Source organism: Sceloporus occidentalis, unplaced genomic scaffold (assembly GCF_023333645.1).
Source record: "Sceloporus occidentalis isolate IW3139 unplaced genomic scaffold, rSceOcc1.0.p SCAF_208, whole genome shotgun sequence".
Classification (NCBI taxonomy): Eukaryota; Metazoa; Chordata; class Lepidosauria; order Squamata; family Phrynosomatidae; genus Sceloporus; species Sceloporus occidentalis.
Genome location: NW_028317188.1, coordinates 60834 through 86434, shown reverse-complemented (window position 1 = coordinate 86434; position 25601 = coordinate 60834). Strand labels below are relative to the sequence as shown.

The following is a 25601-nucleotide window of genomic DNA, read 5'->3' as shown; positions in this document are numbered from 1 at the left end:
GCAACCGGGCAGACTCAGTCCGTCTATCTCATCTTCTGATACTCTATGGTGCCAGAAAACGGGGCGGGTCCAGGCGATCATTTCCGGCTTGGGTAGGAAGCGGTCTGGAAGTTTCCAGGTGCTGTGCACAGAAGGGAAGGTTGGGGGACAGCGGATTCACGGGGCATGGAGCTCGGAGAGCCCTCCGGAGACTGGGGGCCCTGCAGCCCCTCAGAGGGAGAGGACATCAAGGAGTGTGCCCAGGTAAAGCTGTCTGTCTGGACGCTGTTTATCCTCTTCACTGCCAGCTGTCTTCATGTAGTGGAGCATTGACAGGGACCCTGCCATAATAACATGTAGCCGGGAGGGGGGGCATTTGGCATTATAGAGGTAGCCTGGGGGGCAATTGTGCATTTTAACTTTCTAAAGTGCTACATGAATAGAATAGCCACTAGTAGTAACCGCTAGTCTGTAAGTGTAGAGTTTTACTCCTCTAACGTCAGTCATTGTAACCCAAAGGGGTTTTGTTGAGTTCCTGTATTAAATTGTTTGTTAATGCATATAAAAAGAACCCCCACCTCTCAAAAATATATAAAGTGCTCTTAAAATTTAGCCAGACTAGTCCTTATTTTGTATTTCTTTAGTGAGGTGGTAGATAAGTGGAACATCTTCCCAGCAGAAATGATAGAGGCTAATACATTGAGTGAATGTAATCATGCATGGGATAGACATGAAGCTATCCTGAATCTAAGCCAAGAGCTGATTAAGTCTTTACATCAGAACAAATGGGCAGGTAGACGACTGAACAGCCTCCCAGCAGAAGTGCAAAAGACACTGCAACTCTCAACAAGCCACGTAATTACCGGCGGAAGAAGTCTAAAGTTTGGGTGGGATTTTATTTTATAGCAGGGATGTGGGGTGTCGGTGATTGTGGACCCAAAGAGATCCGCTCTGGATTACGTTATGGATGGGAGCGGCAGTCTGGGGCAGCTGAGGCCGCTGTATATTTCATGGCGTGGAGTCCCCCATAGGACAGTCTCTCTGGGGCAATTAACCGTGGAGTTATTCAACCATCCTCCATTTTATTTTGCATTCAGCCACCATGAAAAACTCTACATACTAATCCCAAAATTGCAAATCCCTTAACCCTGGGGTCACCTACTTCTGCCCTCATTTTCCTTTCATAGGGTATGAAGACCAAATTAATGCCCCTATCCCTCCCCGGTCTATCCCTCAAGACCCCCTTCTTTAAGGACACTTACAACAACGCACATTAACGCCCTCCATGTGCCTTTAGCTCACCTTCCCCAGTCCCTCTCCTGCAATACTCTCGCTGGTTTGGCTTCTCCATCCCTAACAACGGCACTTCTACCTATTGTAATACACTCTAGATTGTAAGCTCCTTTGCGCAGGGCCCTCCTCACCTGTTGCTTCTGTAAGTCATTTGTTATGTTACATACTGCTTGTTATCTACTCATTGTACAGCGCTACGGAATTTGGTGCTGCTATATTAAATAATAATAAAGAAAAGCTCTTACTTGCAGTGGAGTTCTCGGTTGCCACGAGACAGATCGCATTAGTAGGCATTTCATGTAAGAATTACCCGTTTTGGAAGCTTATGTTGCGTATGAACTGTTACAGGAGCCCACAGCGTCTCTTGGGGGCAATGAAGTAAAAAGCCGCGCTATTGTCAAATACTCCTCTGCCCCGCCAGCTACGGCGTTCGCCCGTCTTCAGGAACAGACGGATTTAAAGCTCCCGCCGGCTAACTGGCTGCGAGAAAATGCCAAACTCGGTCCCACCATCCTGGGGGGCAGCAAAAAGAGCAAACCCTTCTCAAGGTAAAGCCCTTAATACGGTATGTGTGGGGGGGGTCGCATTTCTGTATGTAGTGTGGGGGGGGTCGCGTTTCTGTATGTAGTACGGGGGGGTCGCGTTTCTGTATGTAGTACGGGGGGTGGGGGGGTCGCGTTTCTGTATGTAGTACGGGGGGTGGGGGGGGTCGCGTTTCTGTATGTAGTACGGGGGGTGGGGGGGGGTCGCGTTTCTGTATGTAGTACGGGGGGTGGGGGGGGGTCGCGTTTCTGTATGTAGTACGGGGGGTGGGGGGGGTCGCGTTTCTGTATGTAGTACGGGGGGTGGGGGGGGTCGCGTTTCTGTATGTAGTACGGGGGGGTGGGGGGGTCGCGTTTCTGTATGTAGTACGGGGGGGGTGGGGGGGTCGCGTTTCTGTATGTAGTACGGGGGGGTGGGGGGGGGGTCGCGTTTCTGTATGTAGTACGGGAGGTGGGGGGGGGTTGCGTTTCTGTATGTAGTACGGGGGGGTGGGGGGGTCGCGTTTCTGTATGTAGTACGGGGGGGTGGGGGGGTCGCGTTTCTGTATGTAGTACAGGGGGGTGGGGGGGTCGCGTTTCTGTATGTAGTACGGGGGGGTGGGGGGGGGGGTCGCGTTTCTGTATGTAGTACGGGAGGTGGGGGGGGGTCGCGTTTCTGTATGTAGTACGGGAGGTGGGGGGGGTCGCGTTTCTGTATGTAGTACGGGGGGTGGGGGGGTCGCGTTTCTGTATGTAGTATGGGGGGGTGGGGGGGGTCGCGTTTCTGTATGTAGTACGGGGTGGGCGTGTTCCTGTATGTTATACGGAGACGGTTTTATAGTCTAGAATAGCGTTTGATCGTTTAGTTTCCAGGTATTTGAACCTGGATATTATCCTGATAAATCCCGTTGATCCTTTTCTTGTATACGTTGCAGCTTCGGGATGGCGTATGATTTCATCGAGTCCGTTGGAAAGGAAGTGGATGTGGTGGCGGATTCCGAGGTGAGTATCGTAGTGCTTAGAAGTAACCAGAGGCGTGGGTTAAGCTGTGTGTCCCATCTACAAAAAATATATATTCTAAGCAGAATCCATAAGAACTCCTAAACCCTTAAATGTGTATCCTAGCATTATAGGAAATCTAATTGGCGCTTTTATGTTTTGAGAAGTTTTATTTATTGTTATCTGTGCCATTATTACTCCTGATCATTTAAGTATGTGAGCGGCTCACTGATTCATTCATTAAGTATGTTTTCAAAGGTTTGGTAAAGGTGTATTTGAGACGTGGTTTATTAAAGATATTAATAATATTATATTATGCTAAAACATGGGCTGACAGCATACTGTCCTCCCACACTGTCTTACTATATTGGATAAACATACATGGAAGATGAAATCTAAACACGCCTATTGTATATTGTATATTTAACGCCGTTTCTTAACACTCCATTTAAGCAAACGTCTGTAAAAATATATGTGTAAGAATTAGATTATGGGTTCCTTTTAAGGAAAGATGAGGCCAGAGGTCGTAACATGGGCAGAAAAACAAGAAGTTTATCCCGAAAATCAGTCAGAAAACGGATATTTAATATTTATTGGTCTTGTTTGGATTTAGAACTTCAATTGCACTCACTCAGCTCCTTTATGAAATAAATACCTGGAAGCTTTATTATGCAGAGCCGGTTAAAATGATTTCCTCGGTTTGTTAGTGTTTTGGAGTCTGTCTGAGGCTGTCGACTATAAGAACCTTAACACGTATGTGTGTTTAAAATCTCAAACTGCCATAAGTGGAGCGAGGCTTTCTTTTGCACCACGTGCCTTTATCCTAATTAATGCCGAATCTTGTCCTGCAGAATATCAAAAAGCTCCTGAAGATTCCGTACAGTAAGTCGCACGTGAGCATGGCGGTTCATCGCATCGGGAGGACTTTGCTGCTCGATGAGCTGGACATTCAGGAGCTCTTCATGAGATCCTCCCAGGTGAGTTTCCAAATTCACTGCAGTGCCTAGTCATTACTGACAGTTCTCTGCATTGATTACTATGACAACATAGGAACATAATGGCCTCCAAATTTAAAGAGCTGCCAGTGGAAATTCCTAATTGATATTTTTGTCACTGTGGCGTTATTATTACCGTATTGGCTCGGATATAGGCCGCACCCTAAAAGTTTGGTACTTTTTTTTTAAAGAAAGTTTTTTTTCTTTAAAAAAGCACCAAAAAAACATGCTGCCACTCTGTCTCCCCCCCCCCCCGAGATATGCTGCCACTGTCCCCCCCCCCCCCCCCCGAGATATGCTGCCACTGCCCCCCCCGACTTACCAGAGCAGACTCCCGGGTGTCTTGCGGGGCCGGCGGGGGACATCTACGCAATACGTGTATACAACTTCCGGTGCTGGCACCCGCATCGTGCGGACGGTCACCGGCTGCGGCGATGCGGATAAACAACCTCCGCAGCCGGTGACCGTCCGCACGATGCGCTCAGACAACCTCCCGTGCCGGGACTCCCCCCGTGGAAAGTGCTGGGAGGGGAGGCTGTCTGAGTGTATCGGAGAGTAGGATGCAGGTCCCCTGCACCGCTGCGGGGGATCTGTATCCTAACCCCGCTGCCTGCCCGGCGCCCGGGACTAGACCCCGAATATAGGCCGCACCCCCACTTTAAAGACTTTAAGTGGGGGGAAAAAAGTGCGGCCTATATTTGAGCCAATACGGTATTTGTTTTATATACATCATCATTGTCAGCAGTGCTATACAATGAGTAGCATAATGGCAGCCAGCATGCAAAGTGGATGCCTTTGTGTACTCCATTTGTATGGACTAGCTCTTTTGCAACTGTGCTTCGATATCGGAAGCAGCGTGAGGAGCCATGATAAGAGTGCATTCTTTTTATGTGGACAAAGTATCCATCATCCATCTTGTTGGTTGAAATAATGGTCGAATTCTCCTCAGAAAGAGTTTCCTTTAATTAGATCATGCGCATAATCGAGACAAGGCACACAACACACAAAAGTCGAAGCGTTGTCTGATTACATGTTTGAATTACATGGTTTATATAGCATCTTATCTACTTCTAATAGCATGCATTATTATGATTGGTTACTTTTCAAGCAAGTTACACCTCTTTAAGCTGCATAATTAAGAATGGCCTAGACTTGACCCTTTGCACATATATATATATATAGAACAACTTAGAGTAGACGTGTTGGCGGAAACTCGTCCATATATCATTGACTAGACATTCCCTGCTTTCTTATGTCTTTGTCAGGAATAATATTTACGATCACATAAGCTTTCTTCTAACACATCTTAAGTCCAAATAATAGTTAAGTTACTCTTGATCATTGTCGTCTTCCAGACCGGGGACTGGACGTGGCTGAAAGAGTTTTATCAACGGCTGATGGATCAGAAGTGGCAGAGGAAGAAAAAGAGTAAAGAACATTGGTACCAAAAAGCCATTCTCTCCAAGTTTTTATATTACAGGTGAGGGTTTGTAGTATTCACAAAACTTCTATTAGTTTTCAGTACTATGCCACGGTGCAGAGTAAGATGTCCAGGGTGCAGGTAAAAACTGGAACGCTTTTGTAATTGGGTGGCTCCTGGGTAAAGAAGCATAGACCCATGTCACTTCTTGTACCGTGTAGTGCGGTAGGAGCGAATGACTCGTAGTTGTAATTAATCAAATATAAGCTTCTTGAGAACACTGAGGAGCTTGGAGTTAATATATATATTATACTTTTCCAAAAATTCCATATAGAGTTTCATATAGAGTATTATTTAATGTCTGCTCCTGCATAGAAGTATTGCATGCATAAGTTCTTTGTTTCCACTCCACTAGTATTAATGGTGATGACACCGCAGAGCCGGTTTCCTCTCCTCCAGACGATCCCGGCGAAAGAGAGGATTTGGCTTCTCCGCCTGAAGAAGAACACGTTTCTTGGCCGGCTCAGTTTGAGACTCTGCCTTCTGTATCGGAAGATGGAGGAGCTTCCAATCAGGTAAAACACAAGTCTTTGACTACACGTTGGGTTTACTCGTAATCTGATTGTAACTCTTCTTGTAGTTTCATTGATGTTTATTTTATTTAATTTTGATGCATTTGAGCTTTTTGATAAGTGCATCTAACAGGTAGAAGTCTCTACCTGTCTTTACAGAGTCATGGAAATACATCTGTGTCTGAACTATTAAAGCTATTTGAGTGCATACTTACCCTTATATATTGCTCAGTTCTAACAGCTTTATTACACAATGTGTCGTATTTTTTCACAACATGTATATGCTTCCTATTTGGAGACATTATTAGCTTTTTTTTTATTTATTATTCAGATAATTATATATCTCCTCATCATCAAAAAAGTGGTGATGTGTAGAAAAGAGAGAGAAAAAAATATATATATTACACAGTATATAATAGATTTTTTTTCTTTTCTAGCTCAATGTATACATCACTACTTTAATGAGGATGTTTTGTCCTCCCAGTCACCGCAAACTATATATATATATATATGTCCAAAATTAACAATTGCACACCAATCACCACCTTTTTAGCCCGGTGCCAAGTAGCTGCAACAGCAAATCATAAAACATCCAAAAATAGTTACCGGCACTCCAGGGACTTCTTTAAATAATCACTCAAGAAACTGCAGTTTTCTAATCAACGTTTCAGTCTATTTATTAGACTTTCATCAGGACATCATATATCTCTTCGTGTCAGGATATTGTTACTATGCGAGTATTTGCTAGCACTGTATCCAAGCCATCTTTCCTTTTTTTACTTGAATAGTTTCTCCTACGATATACATGTCTGTGACTTCACTATATATAATAGTTTCAGTTGTTGGTCTTAACCTATATTAATACATTTCCTTGCTAGGATAAGATGTAAAGTTATAGTTGCACACTTTGTTTTAAAGTAGACCACAGCGTCGGTTTTTATAAATGCAATTGTATTGTTTGTGTCTGAAAACTGGCGCAGCGCCCAGCCCTGCCACGTTGCGGCGGTTACAGGGGAGCGTTTTCCGTAATCGTGAAATGCTTCGTCTCCTACACCTTACATCTTGTGTGCTTGCACTTTTCACAGGGAAGTGTGACCCTTGAGCCTCCATATGTAATGGGGCATTTGGCCACCACAGAACAAAGTCTGCCCGCTCTGTTTAATGACAGGGAGGACAGCCAGGTACGAGTTATGAAAAACTCTAGCAAAATCCCATTATTCCCCAGCTCAAGAATGAATGTTCACACCAGACTGGCATATGCACCTGATCACAGTAGTTATTTCATCTCCTCTCATGTTATTATTTTGCTATTCTGAGTTTATGCATTCACCATTTTTGGTTATTTTTGTTCGTATGTCCTGTTTTTATAATTTTTCTTTTGTGTTTTCTTTTTTTGTATTCCCCCACTATTCGTATTAAAGGGCCTTAAGAATGATTTTGTTAGGAACATCCTTTGGACCTTTGAAGATATCCATATGTTAGTGGGCTCCAATATGCCAATATTTGGAGGAGGGAGATACCCTGCTGTTAGCTTGCGTCTCAGGTGAGCCTGCGAGAAAGCATCGTGTCTGTGAGTTTGCACTCTGCGTAGAGGTTTATTAATTTCATTTGCGGATGCCCCATCAATGTGATGGTTTTGGGGGGACTAGAAATAAATAAAGCCGATCCCTCTGGTGTGAAATGTATCAGCGACACTGTGTAGTTTGCTTAAAGGCATCACGTTGCTTGGTGGGAGCGTTCTTCTTCTTCTTCTTCGCTTTGAAACAAGGCTGGGGTGCAAGTTTGAGATCTAGCACACGTTTTGTATATCGCCCAAACTGTCTGGGACTATTTCAGACATCAATATAAGCATGTAACTTGATAGAGTACTTTCTATCATCTCCTGGATCCTTCATCATTCTTACAGAGGTTAAACCTTACAATATCATGAATATTGGTTGGTTGGTAATCTTGAATGCAGTTCTCTGCTGTAACATAAATGTATTTTTACTCGTATGAGGCTCCTCTTTATCTACTTATTATTTTACATCATATTACATCCGGTGATTGTGTCATTCCACACTGCTCTCCTTCTGTCTAGTAGGAGTATCCCTTAGGTATAATAACCACATGTACTCATTATTATGATTTATTATTAATGGACTACAATGTACTGATTGTGTTCTTTTTTTTTTTTAAAGGGATAACAATAAACCTATCAATGTGCTTACGGGGATTGATTACTGGTTGGACAATCTGATCTGTAATGTTCCGGAACTTGTTATGTGCTTTCATGTAAATGGTATCGTGCAGGTAAGATACAAATTACTTTTGGTTATCGTAGAAAACACAGAGGCAGTAACTTGGTAGAGCCGAGTGTCTGTGCGACTTCACATAGCTGTGTGTGTCTGTACCTCCGAGCTGTTTGCATCTTAGACTGCAGTGTGTATACTGCTGGCAATGTGAATTCCCATAGACATACAGTATATGAATGCATGTGTATGTGAGATATATATATATATATATATATATATTAGTTGTATGCGTGAGGCTTTTATTTAAAGATTATATATGTATCATATACACATATACATACATCGTATAGAATTGTTTTTTGTTTTCGCAGAAATATGAGATGATTAAGACTGAAGATATCCCTAATCTGGAAAACTCAAATTTTTCCACAAAAGTGATTAAAGACATTGCCCAGAATATTTTATCTTTTCTGAAGTCGAATTGTACTAAAGAAGGTCACACGTATTGGCTATTTAAAGGTAAAAAAATAAACAAATCGCCGCTCTGCGGGCCGCAGGAGCGTAGCTTCCAAATGGGCCTTATTGCAAGTCCTGCCACTGCTCGGAAGCACCCATACGTGACAGTAATTCCTTTTGGGAGGTTTAAATACACCAGAACATGGTTTAAATGGTTTGGAAAAAATAGAACGTTTTTAATGAAACCTGTAATAGGGAGTAAGTGCCGTGTTGCACTAGGATGGCCTCGTTACACTTTCATTCTTTAACCCTTACTTTGCTGTACCTCCAAGCCGTGCTGCATATGCATGCTCTGACATACGGTACAAGCGATACACAGGGGTCTGATGTGCGTTTTTCACTGAAAAGCATTTCTGTGTACGCTTACCTATTGGCTTTCTATGAAGTTACGAGTGATAGCAGACCCCGAGATCATGCTTAACCTACATAGCCAGTGCGTTCCACTATTGAATGGTTTCAACACGGAAACCCAACTGTGTTCTATGCTCGTAGAGGCAGACATTTAAGCACTAATATCTTGTAATGTGTTTTTTTGTTTGTTTCCCAGCGAGTGGCAGCGATATAGTTAAACTTTACGATCTTACAACACTTTGTGAAGAAACTGAAGATAAATATCAAAATCCGTTTACTATGCCTGTAGCCATTCTTCTTTACAAGTAAGTACTTTTTATCAACGTTACTGTTGGAACTTAATAATTTCATTACAAGTCAATTGTGAATTAATTTGGTTGCCTCGCTTCAGGGTTTATTTACAAAACTGAATTCTATTTGGATGAAAAAGTAAAACAGACCTCTACTACCTGCCTTAACTATGCATTACAATCCAACCATTACGAAGATCCAACCCTTAGGCATGGGAAACCGTAGGTTCCTCTTCCATGAGGTTCAGTGCTGAGTAATGAATAGGTAAAGGCATTTGTGTTGTTTTTCCTATCGACATGATTTATTGAAAAAGCCGACAAGCCCTCTGTGTGAAGCCTCCCCCTGGCCCTTTAAGTGGTGTGTTAGCATGTGTGGTCTAATGTGTAAGTGGCCAGATAGGCCATGATAAGGTTCATTCATAAATCCTTTAAATGCGAAAGAATGAATTGTTAAGCCACAGGGATAGAATGAGCAGCATTTCAGAGTGAAGCAGCATTCAGTGAAATAAGACCATTAGAGTTAAACAAAGTGCTCCCCCGATCCCTGAAAAAAATATCGTCTTACTGTCCCTTTCAAATCTCTAAGATTTCTCGTGGGATCTTCGAAATTTTAAACATGCACTTTGCAGGAGGAATCATAGCTCATTGTTGTATGTGATCTTTTGGTTCTCCATGATGGGAGTTGTAGACCACATTAGTAGTTTTTCTTGTTACACAATTAGTTCACATTTTACTACATACTTCAAACAATGGATTCGTTAGTCTTTACTTATCTAATAATAATTCTATTACCTTGAAAGACAAAGTTGAGATTGTGGCAAAATGAGACATAACATTTAAATGTTTTGAATGTAGAAGATGAAAGTTGAATCATTAAAACTCCTTTTTGTTGATTGCATTAAAATTCTTTTGTATGTGAGCGGGTTATGATATTTCTGATTGCATGAGAGAGGAAATTGATGTAAGTTACGGTGTCTTGCAGCTCAGCAGGACGTAGAAAAGCCCGCCGTGGTATAATTAACTGCTTATGAGCTCAGTAATTAAAACCCATCTCTCAATCCCTTTCCACTAATAATATCTATAAAAACCTTAGAGGCTTTAATACTTTTTAGGTATTTGTAATCTGTGTACGTTGTGATATTTCCCCCGAGTGCATTTGTAAACAAACCCGTAATCTCTAAAGCATCGGCGTCTGCGAAATAACATTTTAAATATTTATCATGATGCATTAACGTTGTAAAATCTTTATAGTCACAGTGAGACTTGGCAGAGTCCAAATGCACAGCTCGTCGTGTGCGGAAGTGACCCAGTTAGCTGTTACAAGCCGCATGCCGCTTAGCAAGCTAATATTTCCACTACGTCTGACAAATGTCCTCATTTTCACAATCCTGAAAAAATTGACTCCCTCCCTGTTTTTTATTTTTATTTTTTTTTTAAGGGTGGCGTGTAACATGATGATGAAGAAAAACCAGAATCGGAAACATTATGGAACTATCCGCACGCTGTTATTAAACTGCTTAAAGTTGGTGGATAAAGGGAGACATCCACAAGTAAGCATTATATTGAGTTCTTTGTAGTAAACCCCAGACTGGATCTGAATATATCTCTGTGAAATATTGTAGCCCAAGTATCGAGAAGAGCCAGTGACTCGCGTTCATAAAATCTGAACCTCTGCCGGTAAAGTTGTGCCCAGAAATAAGGGTAGGAACCAACAGGCAACACATTTCCAAATAACTAGTCCTTTTCTGTGCCCTTAGTAACTGTTTACCTGTTTGAACACGGCTTTAATCATTTAATGTTTTCTTTCTTCTCTGGAAGATCATTGCTTCAGCCAACTTCATGCTTTCAGAGCTTTTCCAGCTGGATGAACCAAAGAAGGAGGAAGGTGGCGAGGCGCAATCTAATGGGAACTCTGATGAAAGTTACAGCGAAGAGGAGGAAGACGAAATGGCCGATAGTGACGAAAACGGGTCCTTCGGTCCGTCTGCTAATGTGACGGAGGACTGCAAAGCTGTTGCTGTTATTAAATCTGTGAGGGAGCTGTCTGTTCCCGAGAAGTACAAGTCCACCCATCAGATTAGGGTAAACCCTCCTCTGTATCAAAGGGGAAAGCATTGCCTGGGTCTTGAAGAAAATATTAGGGATCATTTACAGTCACGCGTTTAGTATTTTAACCCATAAAATGGGAAAAAAGATCAGTCTTTGCAATATGTCTATCTGATATTTCCACATAATGAATCAATATGCACATAACATGACTTGTAAATGATCCCTGGTATCCATTTACCTTTTTTGCAGTTTCCACCAATACAATTTTTAAACATTTGTTACCCCACTTTAGTTACGCTAAAATCACTGTAGTGTATTCATTAGCAAATTATTATTATATTTCATTATATATTATATTTCATATCTATTGTTTATGGCTTTGATTACTAATGTTTTATTTACTTCTCCTGTTCCCTCAATGCCATGTATTTTTAAAAATTGTCCTACTTTTGCAGCCTAGCTGTACTTTTCCCGTTTGCAGCGACATGGAGGAGCGGTGCCGAGTAGTGCTCGGCTATGTTCTGGAGGTAAGAAACAAAGTTCTATTTAACTGAGCGGGTAATAAATACGTTGAAACGTAAGCGGTAACGACTGTAAGAAAATGTAAACATGCACAAGGTAGACGCATGGCTGTGCTGAATTCAAGAGGTGCCAAAATGGTTCTTATCTGGTGTCAAACTTTACGTAAGTCTTCATTTCTCAAGAATTGGATACTAAATGTTTTTTTTCTTTTAAGGGTTTGAAATGTGTAGACAGCAGTGTTAAAAAGGAAGGAGAGCTGCCTGCTGCTGACCCAAACACTCCGATTCCCCTCAAATACGAGGATGAGTCTGCTGATGATGTTAGCGCCGAGTGCCTCGAGAAACAGATCACCCTGTTCCTGCACAAAAGTAAAAATTCAACGCTTTTACATTTGCTTTCAGAATTTAACGTGCTGCATCATATACAAATTCATTAATGGCAAGATATATTGACTGTGCTAGCCAAGCATTTAATGTGTGGATCAAAAGATACATACTGATGCCTTTAACTCTCTGGACGTAGAGGAGATGATCAGACTACTTTGGTTGAAAATATTGGCCTTGTCACAAACGGTTGCTACTCATTGTATAATTCTTGCAGCCCTATAAGTGTGGAGTGAGGAGAGTTAAGTCACTGGTTATATAGGGTGTATAACGTTTATTAATAATGGCTGTAGAGTTTGCAATATCTCTTTAACCAATTTTAAATATTTCAGCTTTTCTTAGACTCACTTGCCTTTCTCTCATTTTTGTCTCTTTTAGTGGGATCTTTGGAAAATAAGTGTTCCAGTCGATCTGGGATTTTACCTGGCACCTGGCAGTTTAAAATGAAGCTCCAGCTGATTCTTAAAGCATCCAAAGCTTATTATGTGCTCTCGGATGCAGCAACAAGTCTTCTGAAATACGGCCGGGCATTAAGATACATAAAGCTGGCATTACAGTGTCACGGTAGGTGGCAGAGTTCATGCCGTGTTTAATGCTTAACACACATATGCCAAGTGACCGGATTTACCTCTGTCATTTCTCATCGATTAACTACAACACTTTTTTTTTTTTTTTCTTTCTTTACCCCAAAGGTAATTTTGTTTTGTACTCGATACACGTGCAGGCTTTCTTATAGAAATGTTTTCAAATGTGGCATCTTTAACCTGAATGGGACCCTGGGTAGATGCTTCTTTCAACAAACACAAGACATCTTGTGTTTGGTGAACGGCCGTAATGTTCCGTTGCATTGTGTGTCTCTTACAAATACATGTGAGCTGAGTGTCCTGGGGGTGAAGCCTGGTGTTAACGGTTCACTTACACGTTGCCGCGATGTGTATGTTTTCCGTAGATGCTTACAGCTGCTTGTGCACTGGCATCGTCCCCGAAGTGTTGCTTCTGCTGTGTCAGTACCTGACTCTTTGTGGGGACATACAGTTGATGTTGGCTCAGAACGCGAGTAACCGAGCTGCATACTTTGAGGAATACAACTACCAGACAAGAGATGACCAGGAGATCCTGCACAGTCTTCAAAGGGAATCCAGCTGCCAAGGTGAATACAGTGATATCTATGATATTTTTTAAATCGGGGATCGTGGTCCAGATCTTTGCACAGGATTTCTAAAGTGACCTAAATAAGTTCTGTTTTTCCTTATATAGGTTAAATAGGGGTATGTGTGTGCTAGTTTGAAAGTTCAATTAATTCAAGACTATTTCTCTACTGATGTTTCTATAATGTATGAACTTTTTTCCCTTCAAAATGTTTTGGAAGGGTTAAATTGCACCATGTACGCAGAATATTTGATTAATAATCTTGCTTTTAATAGGATTTTCCTGGGCAACTGACTTAACCAATGACGTGGAATGTCAGCTCTCGGTTAGTTGTAAGTGCTACGAGGCAGCCAACGAGATTCTGCTGTTCGCACATTTACAGAACCAAAGTCCAGATCAACACACGCAGGTAATGAAAAGGCTCGGTAATATCCGGAATGAAATTGGAGTGTTCTATATGAACCAAGCTGCAGCGCTGCAGTCTGAAAGAATGGGTAAGTTTGAGTTGATTTGGCGAGTGACGTTGGTTGTCCTTCAAGTTGTATTAACGTAGTTCTGATCTGCATAGAGCTTTAAATAAACGCCCCTGTCTTTATAAAGCCGTATTGGAATGCAAACATATCTTTTAGTTGTAGATACATCTTCAAACTAGTAGCCTTAGTATGGTCGTAACTTCCCACCTTCTTTCTCCTGGCGGTGTATGAATTCCTTAAAGAGCCTTTTGTTGACTAGATCTGTAAAAGTAATTTATATACCATAAAGCTTCACCTTTGTATGTATGTTTTCTTTTACGAGTTGTTAAATTTTTCTGTGCTTTGATCTCTACTCTTTACTCTTGACTCTTTACTCTATGATACTTTGTCACTTGAGAGGGTAAAAGTTTGGGATTTGTAAGCGGAACATCATGTCACATGAAGCTGAAGCTTTCACTGCGGAGACGGAAAGCAATTCTCCGAACACCGCCTGCAGCTCCAGCAGCTGTATCAGATCAATAATAGAACGTCGGTATAATGCCAGACGTGTGGCAACGGAGTATGGGGGAGCATTAACCCAGTGCCATGTGCGATAGCAGATGTCTGCCGTTATAATGCAGCGGCATCTGGAGCTTAGCCACTTGCCCACTCCTGATGTTGGAACTGACCAAGAGCGTCCTGCAGACTGCATGGTCCGAGTTAGGGCCTTGAAGCCTATGAAATGTGATCAATGTTCACCGAATTTCTGTTCAGAGTCGCATTTCGTTTTCCTGGGTCCTTGTGTTTGGAGCGAGGACTTTTCTCTGTGTGTGTTGTTATGTTGCGGAGTATAATTATTCCAATGGAGAATAAAACATTTTCCTCACTGCTCTGATAAACTTGCATAATAACATTTTGTTCATTGGATGATCACAACATATTTCATTACTATTTGTAGTTATCATTTTTATTGCAATTTTCTTTTAGGAAACAAAGCTGTGTCAAGTGCAGAGCAAGACTTGTGGAAGAAGAGCTTTTCTTGTTTCGAAAAAGGAATCCTTAATTTTGAATCGATCAGGGATGCCACAAACATTGCCCTTTTGCTTTGCAACATGGGGCGACTAATGCGGATTTGTGCCCAAGCGCATTGTGGAAATGCCAGACGAGGGGAGTTCTCTCCAGAAGAAGCTTTGTACTATAATAAGGTGAGGAATATCAAGTAGATTAAATTCATACTTAAATCAGCCAGTACCCCCACCAATGCTGGGTTTTCACAATTCAAGCAGGTTTTAAAGCGTACCCACAATATCTAGAATCAAAACTAGAGTCTTGAATGTCCCCGTTGGCATGTGTACAGGCATAAGGTTTTATTTTAACTGAAGATGTCTTTACTCGAGATATAGGAATGGAACAAATATTAGAGAATATTTTTTTTTTTTTTTTTCCCCCTTCATCTAAAATAAACTTTCTGTCTCATTATACTAATGGTGAGGTAACATTGCCCTGTTTTTGCTTTACAGGCTATTGATTACTATCAGAAGGCATTGAGATCATTGAGTAAAAGAGAGGCTCATCAGGCTGTTTGGGATTCTGTGTATTGGGAACTTTCTACAACATATTTCACGATGGCCACCCAGCTGCAGGATTACGCTCCCCTCTCCCGCAAAGCCCAGGAGCAGGTAAAGACGTGTAATTCTCATTTAAGGATTGTCCTGCATGCTTTAATTTTAGCAAAGTTCCTTAGGGGGAGGAAAAACATGTTCATTTGTGGTCCTCCATTTTGTGTTACTTTGCATTATGCATTATTTTTGTTTTTACTTGTATTTCACAATAATTTTTTTGTAAGCAGTCTGTAGATACTATGCTGTAACTGGTTAGTGGTGTATATAAGGTGGGTTCTGCTGTAGACCTGGCTTAGGGTAGTGCCTTCTGTACCGGTAATACGCCGGTAACAAGGGGATCTCTGATCTCTTCAACACAACTGCTTTGAGCAACATATAGGAGATATGTACAAAGTTATGTGGCCTGAGGGGCTGCTGCCACTCGAGATCAGAATGCAACAATGTCTTTTAGGCTTTTTAGCGTTCCTCTTCCATGGTGCAACAAGCAGATCGTTTATGGAGAATACGTTCTGATTGAGTTTTTATTGCGCGTTCTGCATTTTTTTTTTCTTCACGCCTTTATCTTGCCAGAGTTGATTTCTCAAATGAACATGTCTTTTAGTCATGTAATAAGTACCTTGAGATACCTCTAATATTAGAGAAGCGTGTGATAATTTAGTTTGTGGAACTGGGAAGATGACTCCTGAAATGCTGCTTAAAGTGGTTTCAGTAGCTACTCAATATACTCCATTTTCCTGCTAATATTTTAACAATTTTTTGACCGCAACATACACACTACACACGCAATAAATACATCCTGGCTGGTAAGATTATGAATCGAGTGGTAATTGTTTTCATTTATATAAATTTGTCTAGCAGGGTCATGTGCCTGAATCCATTTTTATAAAAAAAAACCAAAAACCACACGGGAAACAATTATAATGGCTTTTCTTTTTCCACACATTCCATACTGATTTGTTTTATATAATGAAGCAAACACATATATACAATTTTAACCATGTCTTAGTCATTGGATTCTGATGTTTTTAAATCACATTAAATGAAAGTGAAATAAAGCCAAAATGAAGGAGCTCATCGGCTATGGAAAAGATGGGGAAGGGAAAGCAAAAAGCAAAAACAATACAATTCAATAAACATTAAAAATATAACCCCAGAGCAACCAGTGTGGTCACCATGTCTACGATCGTATCATCCCTGATGTTTTCCTGAACCTTCCTAGCAATCTCGGCTATAGTCCTTGTAAGTTTTGTCAGCAGTTTGTTCTCATGAAGAAGTTTATATTTTGAGACATTACATTTAATTCATAGCTGGATCATCTGTATGGTGGGTACAGAGTGTGATATCTTGAATACAACGCACAAGGTTTCACTTTCTGCTAAATATTTACAATGCGGCGTGAACGTAATTTTTGTAAGCCTGATATGTTACTGAGTAGAGAACGTTCCTTGCCATCCTGATTATCGGCACAATTTAATTATTCGGTAAACGCTGAAATGCCTCAATCAGCTGTCTTCCTGATTTGCAGACTTCCAGTATTTGATTATGTACTTGAGCAGTTCTTTAATTTGCCGCTGAGCAGATGTGCGGAGAGACGTGCGTAATGCCTCCTGTAAGGACACGGCACCCTGCTCTCTAATCAGACGCGTACTGTGCTCCTCGCTTCCTTTTAATCATTGGCTTTCTTGTCATTCCCGCAAACTTCTAGCGTTCCTGGCTTGCGCTTGCTGAGATTTCATCTGACGACGTCCTTAAAGACCATTACTTTATTTTAGATAAAAATCCTTAACTGACGCGGCTCCTGATTACATCATACATACATATAATACGTATAAATCCAACCATGTGTTGCACAAACACATAATACATTTTTGCCCTATTTGTGCATTTATTTTAATGTCCTATACTTATTTCATTATAGTATGTGTGTGTTCCAGAGATGCCACTCTCCAAGTATTATTAGCAGTATTTATTTCTGTAGCTTTAATGAAGTTTTACAATGACGTATATAAACGGAGACAGCGCAGAACTGGTTGCTGGCGAGGCTTATGGATAATGGGTCTACGGACCGGTGATATGATACGCTTCCATTAAAAGGGGTTTTTTAGAGATAGATAAGCTATTTGTAAGGCATTAGTAGAACACACGGACCTGTATGGGAAGGATTGCAAGCGGCATTTCCCTTGATCCTCCGCGAACCTCCAACCAGTCTAAATGACGATCGACAGTCATAGGAGCTGTAGCTTCGGCTACCTCTTGGCCATCAGTCCACCATAGTGTTATTCCCTTTATGAAAGAAAGTGTTGGTTCAGTAGAGATGGTTGTCCAAAGACATCTCGTGTCGCCGCGTTCTGTTATCTGTCTCTTGGGATGAACCTGTGATGGAAATGCAGCTGTAAACAGGGGCATAGAAGATTTTTGGGAAACCCATCTCTCCAACCCATCTGTATCATTTTATTAACACTATAGTGCGCTTCTCAGACAGCTTATGAATGGCAATGGAAGTGAACTTTATCAACTAACCTAACTGGAGAAGTTTAACATAAAATTGCACTAGAGAATGGACTAACCAAAAGGGCGCCTCCTTGCGAGAGTATAGATTTATCATTATTTTACAGCAGTACACTTTGATTTACTGCGATGCTCTCTTACCCAATGCTTTGCTCTGTGCTTTTATCTTGACTGTTCAGTCGCGGAGGCTTTATACGAGAAGTGTTGGTGACATACTGTCAGAGTCCTTGAATGACAATCTCTGTTTTTGCCGCCGCTACAGATCGAGCGAGAAGTCACCGAGTCTATGATGAAGTCCCTGAAATACTGTGATGTGGATACGGTGTCTGCCAGGCAGCCGTTGTGTCAGTACAGAGCCGCCACCATTCATCACAGACTGGCTTCCATGTATCACAGCTCCCTGAGGAACCAGGTACGCAAATCGATCGCTTCACGCGTACCGATGCTAAACGTTAAAAGGGTCAGTGCTGCTGAAACGTCGGAGGCAAAACCACAATCGGATCCAGCCTTGCAACCGTTTTTTTTTAACTTGGGTTCGCTTTTTAACTGGAGGCCGGACGTCCGCTCCAGTTATAGAAAGGAAAAAGAAATGGCTTTGTCAATTACCGTTATACGCTATCGTTTATCACTCCCATCACTCCTGTGTTCCAGTGGCACGTTGATAAGTTTAAAAGGCTAATTGATCGTTAGAAAACCCTTTTGCAGATTATGTTACAGCTAGAAATGTCCTCACTTTCTATGAAAACAGCTCAGTGACCTCAAAGCTTTGAGCGGTAGTGTACATTTTGTATTTTTTTTACCTTTTTAATACCATTTCTGTGTAATGATTATTTAAATATGATGAAGGCCTCCATCTGGCAGAAATGGGATTTTTAAAGGCCAGTCGGTTGTACAGCATTGAGCACCTGAGCTGCTGATGTTTGCGGTATCCGGAAAATGCTTCTGGAAGCTGTAAGATCTTCTAATGGCCGCAGCTGAGCTTGTTCTGGCTGCGACATTCAGATGTTCGTTTTGAAAGGGTAATTTGGGTGTTCTAAAGCACTTCTGTGTGCCTGTGACTGCTCCTCGCTCGCAGCGCAGGTGCTTCCTAACCGCGGTGCTTTTCTCCGACAGGTGGGCGATGAGCACCTGCGCAAGCAGCACCGGGTCTTAGCCGATCTCCATTATGGCAAAGCCGTCAAGCTCTTCCAGCTTTTAAGAGATGCTCCTTGCGAGCTGCTTCGCGTGCAGCTGGAGAGAGTCGCGTTTGCTGAATTCCAGATGTCTGGTAAGTGCTGCATTTATATCACCTGCCGACATGCAAGACTACATAGGCGTCTTAGTGGCAAAATGGATAGATGGTTAACCCTTTTAAGTATTAGACGTGTGCCACCTAATGCACTTAGTGATTGATCGTTCCGCGATAAACCTAATTCTGCTTTATGGGGATGATCATTCGGTGCGGTAATAACATGTAAAATGGAATGTTCTCCATTGCTTCTGCACTTGGATAATACCTGGGGCATTGCATATTGCTCATACTTGATGTTAAACACTGGATATTCTTGGACATGTCATTTTTACCTGCAATTCATGGTTAAACTGGGATGTTCTGAGAAATATATTTAGGAGGGGTATGCTAGAACTTTAACATACAGTATAAGATCTGAGAGCTATTATTCCTATATTTAGCTGGGATCTGTAGCAAGAGGCTTGAAACCTAATTTTGCTGCTGTTTGCTTGCCAATGTCCATGAATTTCCACTGAACGATAAACTCAGAAATATCCTCTGTATTCGAAGTGCGATTCCTGTCTGCGTTGGCAGCCGCTCGCAGTACGCAGACTGAAATAGCCTCGCTGCGTGGATCGCAGACCTCCGTAACTTGCTTTAGAATCAGCACTCCATTGTTTAAGCCCATTGTGAGTGACTGCGTTGAACTGGAACAGTGATTGAAGTGCATATACATTGTAATCTCACATCTTACATCATTTTACATAAAGGATAATCATAAGAAGGAAAAATTATCTGTTGCAAACTGTCCCATTAACCCTGCGTACAAGCGGAGTACGGAGTTACTGTCTAGCGTTTGTCTCTACCTGGATGTTCGCACAATTCCTGAAACTCAATCTCTCCAAAACCGAGCTCCTCATATTCCCTCCAATGCTGACACTCGCCCATCAGTTTCCCTCAATGGCGATGGTGCAAGCATCTCCCCGTCTCCTCATTTCAAAATCCTGACTCTTACTTTCAAAGCCCTTCACAGCGGTTCCCCTCTCTACACCTCCTCACTCATCTCTAAATACACGCCTAACCGCTCTCCACCCTCACCCGATGAGCTCCTTCTATCCTCTCCTCTGATTTCTTGCTTTCATGCGTGCTTACAAGATTTCTCAAGGGCTGCCCCTATTCTCTGGAATGCCCCCCCCCCCCGCGGGGTATCCGTGTGACCCTTGTTTTTGGGTAGACAGAGTAGTATATAATGTAACAATTTCACTTGCAGAAATAGATGAAGAAGAGGCCTGCTCAAACCATGTTACAATCTAGAGGAGTATATGAAAGTTTGACAACTTTTTCCAGAAATCTCTGCCTCCTGATGCAAAATAGTTTAATTGAATAATCTCTAAAATAACTACCGACTAAAAATTTTTTTTCTGAAGGTCAAAACAGCAACGCTGGGAAATTAAAGACTCTCTATGGAGCGTTGGAAATTATGATGAATGCGAAATGTGCGCTTTTTGTTATCCACAAGGAGCTCGTGTCTGAATGTAAGCAGGTAAGCAAACTGTTTGCGGGGCCGAGCGGCAGGCTGAAATATGCTGACTGCAGTATTTTACTGTTCGGGATGTTCTTTTGGGGGCTGTTGCTTGCATCTCTCATCTGTTTTCCAAATGTTGACCCCGGTGGACCCATTAAGTTCCTGTTACAGATTGTACGACGCAAAACACTTGTATCCCACAAAGAAAAACTAATAGGCATGTTTAATTTCCCCTAAAAGCCCTGACACGTTTTATGGTTTGTTTTATAAAGTTCCATATCAATAAGACAGCGAAATATAATTAGCCAGAGTCAGTGTATGTATTATTTAGAACATTTTACCTATAATAGTCTTTGACCATTTGTGCATTGATTTAAAGAAAACAATATATACAAAAGCTTCTGGCCCTCTGGGGCATAGATCTTTACTCTCGTTGGCAGGACACTGTTTCAACCATCCCTAGACACACAAACTACCATCTTAACACACTTACACACACACATTCTCTGACTCACACACACACACACACACACACACACACACTGAAATGGGTAAAACGTGCAATAATGGGCTAAACTGCTGTCCTTCCCTCCATCCGCCTTAATTCTGCCGTTATCTGCTCAGTTGTTACAGTAGTAAATATTGGTTTATGGAAGGTAAACGTGCCAAATGGTTTGAAAGGCTGGGCTTGTGTTGTAGTAAGAATTAATGGGCTTGTATTTTCCTTCGGAGAGCCGTACGTTCTGGTACCTCGTGTTATTTTTAAGCCCGGTGACATCTGTGTTGATCTGTGATTCTTTTCAAGGGCGGATTTGTATAAATCATGCACGTGCCCCTGCTCTGTCCTGCGTTACCCCCGTGTAGCCTTTCCCACGTGATCATAAATTTGAACTCCCCGGTGCCTTCACGTGTTATACCCGCAGTGAATATAATGCGTTCTGTTCCCCGTTGTGCTGGAGCGGATGAACTGTCGCTTCTGCTTTGTGCGATGGAACATCCCGCGGGTCTAACCTGCGTGGAAATGCTTCCAAGGCCAGGGGTTGCCCACATGTAACCCCCGCAGCTCTGGTTTTAGGTGACGTTCCACACTGCTGTAGCACATATCCGGATCTGCCATTTTAATATATATTTTTTTCAGTTAGAAATATATTCTCTCCTCTATTTAGCTTAAAACATATGTGGCAATATGCTGCCCTCTCTAGCCCCTTTATTGTGGCCCTCTGGAGTGAAGGGCTTGGATCTGTAAGTTTAAAGTCTGAGATTTACGTAAATAATAAGAATCCACTGATCCATATTCCATGCCCATAATGCATATTCCCAGGAGCTGCGTCTGTGTTTTTTGAGGATTGCTGTGGCATTTAACTAAAGCGGCTCTTTTCCCCATCCGCGTGGCTCTGAAAAATGGCTCGTGAAGATTCTGCGGAGGAGACAGGCACATGAATGCATTACATCGATAAGCTCTTTTAAATAAGACGTGAGCCGCCTGCGCTGCTGCTGAATGTCAGCCAAGGATGAGCTCTTATGAAAAAGCTAATGTAGTTCATGCCGGCGCTCTCATTGAACGGGTCTTCACAGCCACGGGGTTCTGTGCTCTTTGAATTGCGAAAGGGAAATCCATCGTGTATGGATACGTGCGCAGGTATAAATGTATGTATATATGTTAAGCCGAGGCTGCCGTGCATAACGTTTTTAAATAAACTTGTCTTTTTCTCAGGGAGATGAGGACGGTAACGAGACATCAGGCGATTCCTCAGGCGGTCTCGGCAAAGAAGAAGTCCTGAAACTCATTAACATCTTCGAGTCTCGCTTGTCATTTCTCCTCCTGCAGTTTGTAAAGCTGCTGACCTCCTCAAAGAAGAAAAACAGGTAACTGGTACAATCGAGACACGGCTTCCAATGCATACGTGTAAATGACCTCATCAGCCGTGTCATATAATTCATGAAGTAGTCCTTGTACATCGCATTAGATTGGGGTTTAGTTGCTTCATCTTCTCCTCCAATGTTGGGGTCGTAGCCAAGTTTGTTTTTTTTACCAAACACGCAATCTTTCCAGCACTTCTGGTCCTGAGTGCTCGTTTGTTTTGTGCGCAGCACCAAGAACCATAAGGTAAGTCTAGCCGTCTATGGCCATTTAAACGTATGGCTCCTTTAGGGTAAGATTCATTTATCTCTCTGCTGGCACAGATGTAGCAATATTCTATGAATATGGCTGCCTGGTAGACTCCGAGCATCCTCGCGTGTGCCAGCAATCCTGTCTCCAGCTCGCCCGACAGCCCTACAGCGGTCCGCGGAAGCAATTTCATCCGCGCGCTACTTACCTGCCGTGAACTTGGCTACTTGCACATCTCTGGATGAAAGTTTCCTCTTGATGTTCTCTAACTTTGTTGCTAAGCACTGGAATTAAAGTACATTCTCCCAGCGAGAGATGTTCTGCTATAAGTGGGAGCCTCGGTTGACAGACGAAAGACACTTAACCGTTTAGACATAAAGCCTTAATCCCGAAGCTTTACCTCCATTAATGAATGTTGTTGTTGTTGAGAGAATAAGAATAGTGTTCTGTATAGGGGTTTAAATATTAATTGCTACTTAAGATCCTTAAAACGGTTTGCTCATCTGCATATAAATAATGTCCTTTTTCATTAAAACGTATCCAGCATCAAGTACTTTGTTCTTAATAAGGATTTGCTTTTCCCGTGTGTTCTTATTTCCCTCTTTCAAAGCAGGGCTGCTAAACCTGTATATTTCTTTGTTTTTTACTTTAATCTAGGCAAAGCTTTTGTACCCGTGAAATGTTTTTAATAGTTTTAATGTCTGCGAGGCTGTGATGTTGGTGGTCTACTCGGTTTCCGAATACGTTTAGAACACTTGGGTTTTACAAACCGGAAATCCAGTTCACTGAAAGAATTGACGGCACAGGATTTGTGTAGGACGGAGGATCAAAGATCATTAACGGGCCATTTATTAAATAAACCGTGTGGTTATTTGTGTATTATTTTTTTTTTGTAACCCAGTATTCGGCATATAGTATACTTAAAGAGTACATACTGACAAATGAATAGCAATATCCATACATCCCAGCACCCCCAGAATCTGACAGTACCGGGGGTCCCGGCTATAGAACGCATTCAGTGAATATCACGCACACCTTAACGGAGGATAAACCGGAGCTGGGAAGCCACAAGATGGCAATATGAACACACAATATTTCACGAAGACACAACGCTGTGCATTTTAAGTAGATGCTTGTTTCGGGTAATTGTCCAAACTGGTAATTGTTTCTGCTCTCTTGTGTCATGATATTTCATCGGCTTAAAGGTTTATCATGTAATGATATAAGGAGACCTGCACATCTCTTTATCTCTTTTATATACACTGTTATTTTCTGCCAAGATCACCAATCTGCAGATTAAATTAGGTTCGTGTACAGGTTTCCATCATACATTTTAAGTTGGTTGTTTTCTTGTTGAGGCCAATAAACATATTTCACTCCTGTTATGGCGCTAGACCTGGTGCAATGGCTGCGGTGTACATCCTAACCTCTCAAACAGCCTCCCAGTACGATCACGCCAACACGCATGTTATCTGGAGCTTACATGTTTTTGCATTTATATTTTTCCTGTTATGTTTCCTTTCTGGCCATAAAGATTAATTTTGACTATTCTGGCTCTGACTTCCCCTGCCCTTCTTCTTTTTTTTTTTCCTGACCTTTTTTCCCTGTGCTTCGAAGGTGTGCTTCCTATACAGAGCCGGCCTTAAGTGTTCAGGCGCCCTGTGCGGACTACTCCTCTGGCGCCCCCCCCCCCCCACTCTGCTCCTTCTAACTGCCCCCGTCCTCTGCCCCTTCTCACTGACCCCCCCCCTGCCCCTTCTCACTGCCCCCCCCCGCCCCTTCTCCCTATCCTTACCTCGTTGCCGGAGTCCTGCAGTGGGAGCGGGAGGCGTCTGTCTTCCCGATCTGCCGTGGTGCGCGCTTCACAGCTGAGCACCAGAATAATTCCGTCGCTCAGCATGAAACGCCGGCACCGCGACGGAGTCACGGAGAGTGAGGGGCGCCGAGCGGTTGCTGTAAAACTTCACAAGCGACCGCTCGGCGCCCCTGCCCTGGACTTAAATTGAAACATTGTTTTTTTTGTTTTTAACTTTATTTAACATCCTCCATGATAAATAAAGTAAAAAAAAAAACAAAACAAAAAAAGATGCTTTAATTTAAGTCCCGGGCAGGCGCCCTTGTTGCCATGGTGCCCTGTGCGGCCGCACAGGTCGCACACCCCTAAGGCCGGCCCTGCTCCTATATACTATTGTAAGACATATATAATATTGTAATGTTAGGATTTTTTGCTGAGTGTGGTCGATAAATGGAACAGCCTCCCAGCAGAATGGATAGAAGCCAATACAGTGAGAGAATGTTAATATGCCTGTGATAGACGTAAAGCTGTCCTGGATCTAAAACAATGTTTGAATCTTTACTGTACAGTGCTACGGAATGTGATGCCGCTATATAAAACAATAAATGATGAAATAGACCGTTTTAGATCGCCAGTATAATGGCTTGCTGGCTCTCCACGGCAGTTTAAATGCTTTTTCAGCCTAAAGCCTTGAAGTTTCTAAGGGATTTTCGGTATATGTTCTGGATATTTCCCTTCTGCTCTAGAACGTGATATGATACAGCAGCGGTCACAAGGTCCATAAGCAAGGAACAGAAAAACTTAATGTGATAAGGCACAAGTTATATATATTTGTAAAGCTGAAATGCATGCGCCAGTTGCTTAAAATTACAAAATGATGTGTGTAATTCCAGCAAATACATAAAATATGATGTTTTTTGTTTTATTTTTCTAGTAATGTTACCGAAGAGGAGATCTCGCTGAAGATATACAAGCAGGTGTATTCCAGTCTTCTCCGGGCTACGGCCAACAGAAGCTCCACTCTGACCGAGAGACTGAGCGTTTTAATACATTTACTGGATCAGCTCACTCCTAAGAACGAAGCAAATGAATCTGTCATTCAGTGA

General features: G+C 42.2%; 1 protein-coding gene across 1 annotated transcript; it reads left to right on the top strand.

The window, feature by feature from the left end:
* The first annotated feature begins 165 nt into the window (after positions 1 to 165).
* Positions 166 to 25601, top strand: LOC149277613 (erythroid differentiation-related factor 1-like). Its single transcript, XM_089502668.1, has 25 exons — positions 166 to 243; positions 1621 to 1820; positions 2729 to 2795; positions 3644 to 3769; positions 5143 to 5267; positions 5623 to 5782; positions 6865 to 6960; positions 7201 to 7322; positions 7960 to 8071; positions 8385 to 8532; positions 9077 to 9185; positions 10609 to 10720; positions 10989 to 11252; positions 11675 to 11746; positions 11956 to 12109; positions 12503 to 12688; positions 13074 to 13274; positions 13549 to 13767; positions 14713 to 14930; positions 15246 to 15404; positions 18118 to 18267; positions 18969 to 19122; positions 20493 to 20608; positions 22305 to 22456; positions 25430 to 25601. The coding sequence occupies exons 1-25, from the start codon at positions 166 to 168 to the stop codon at positions 25599 to 25601; spliced, it is 3672 nt and encodes a 1223-aa protein (XP_089358794.1).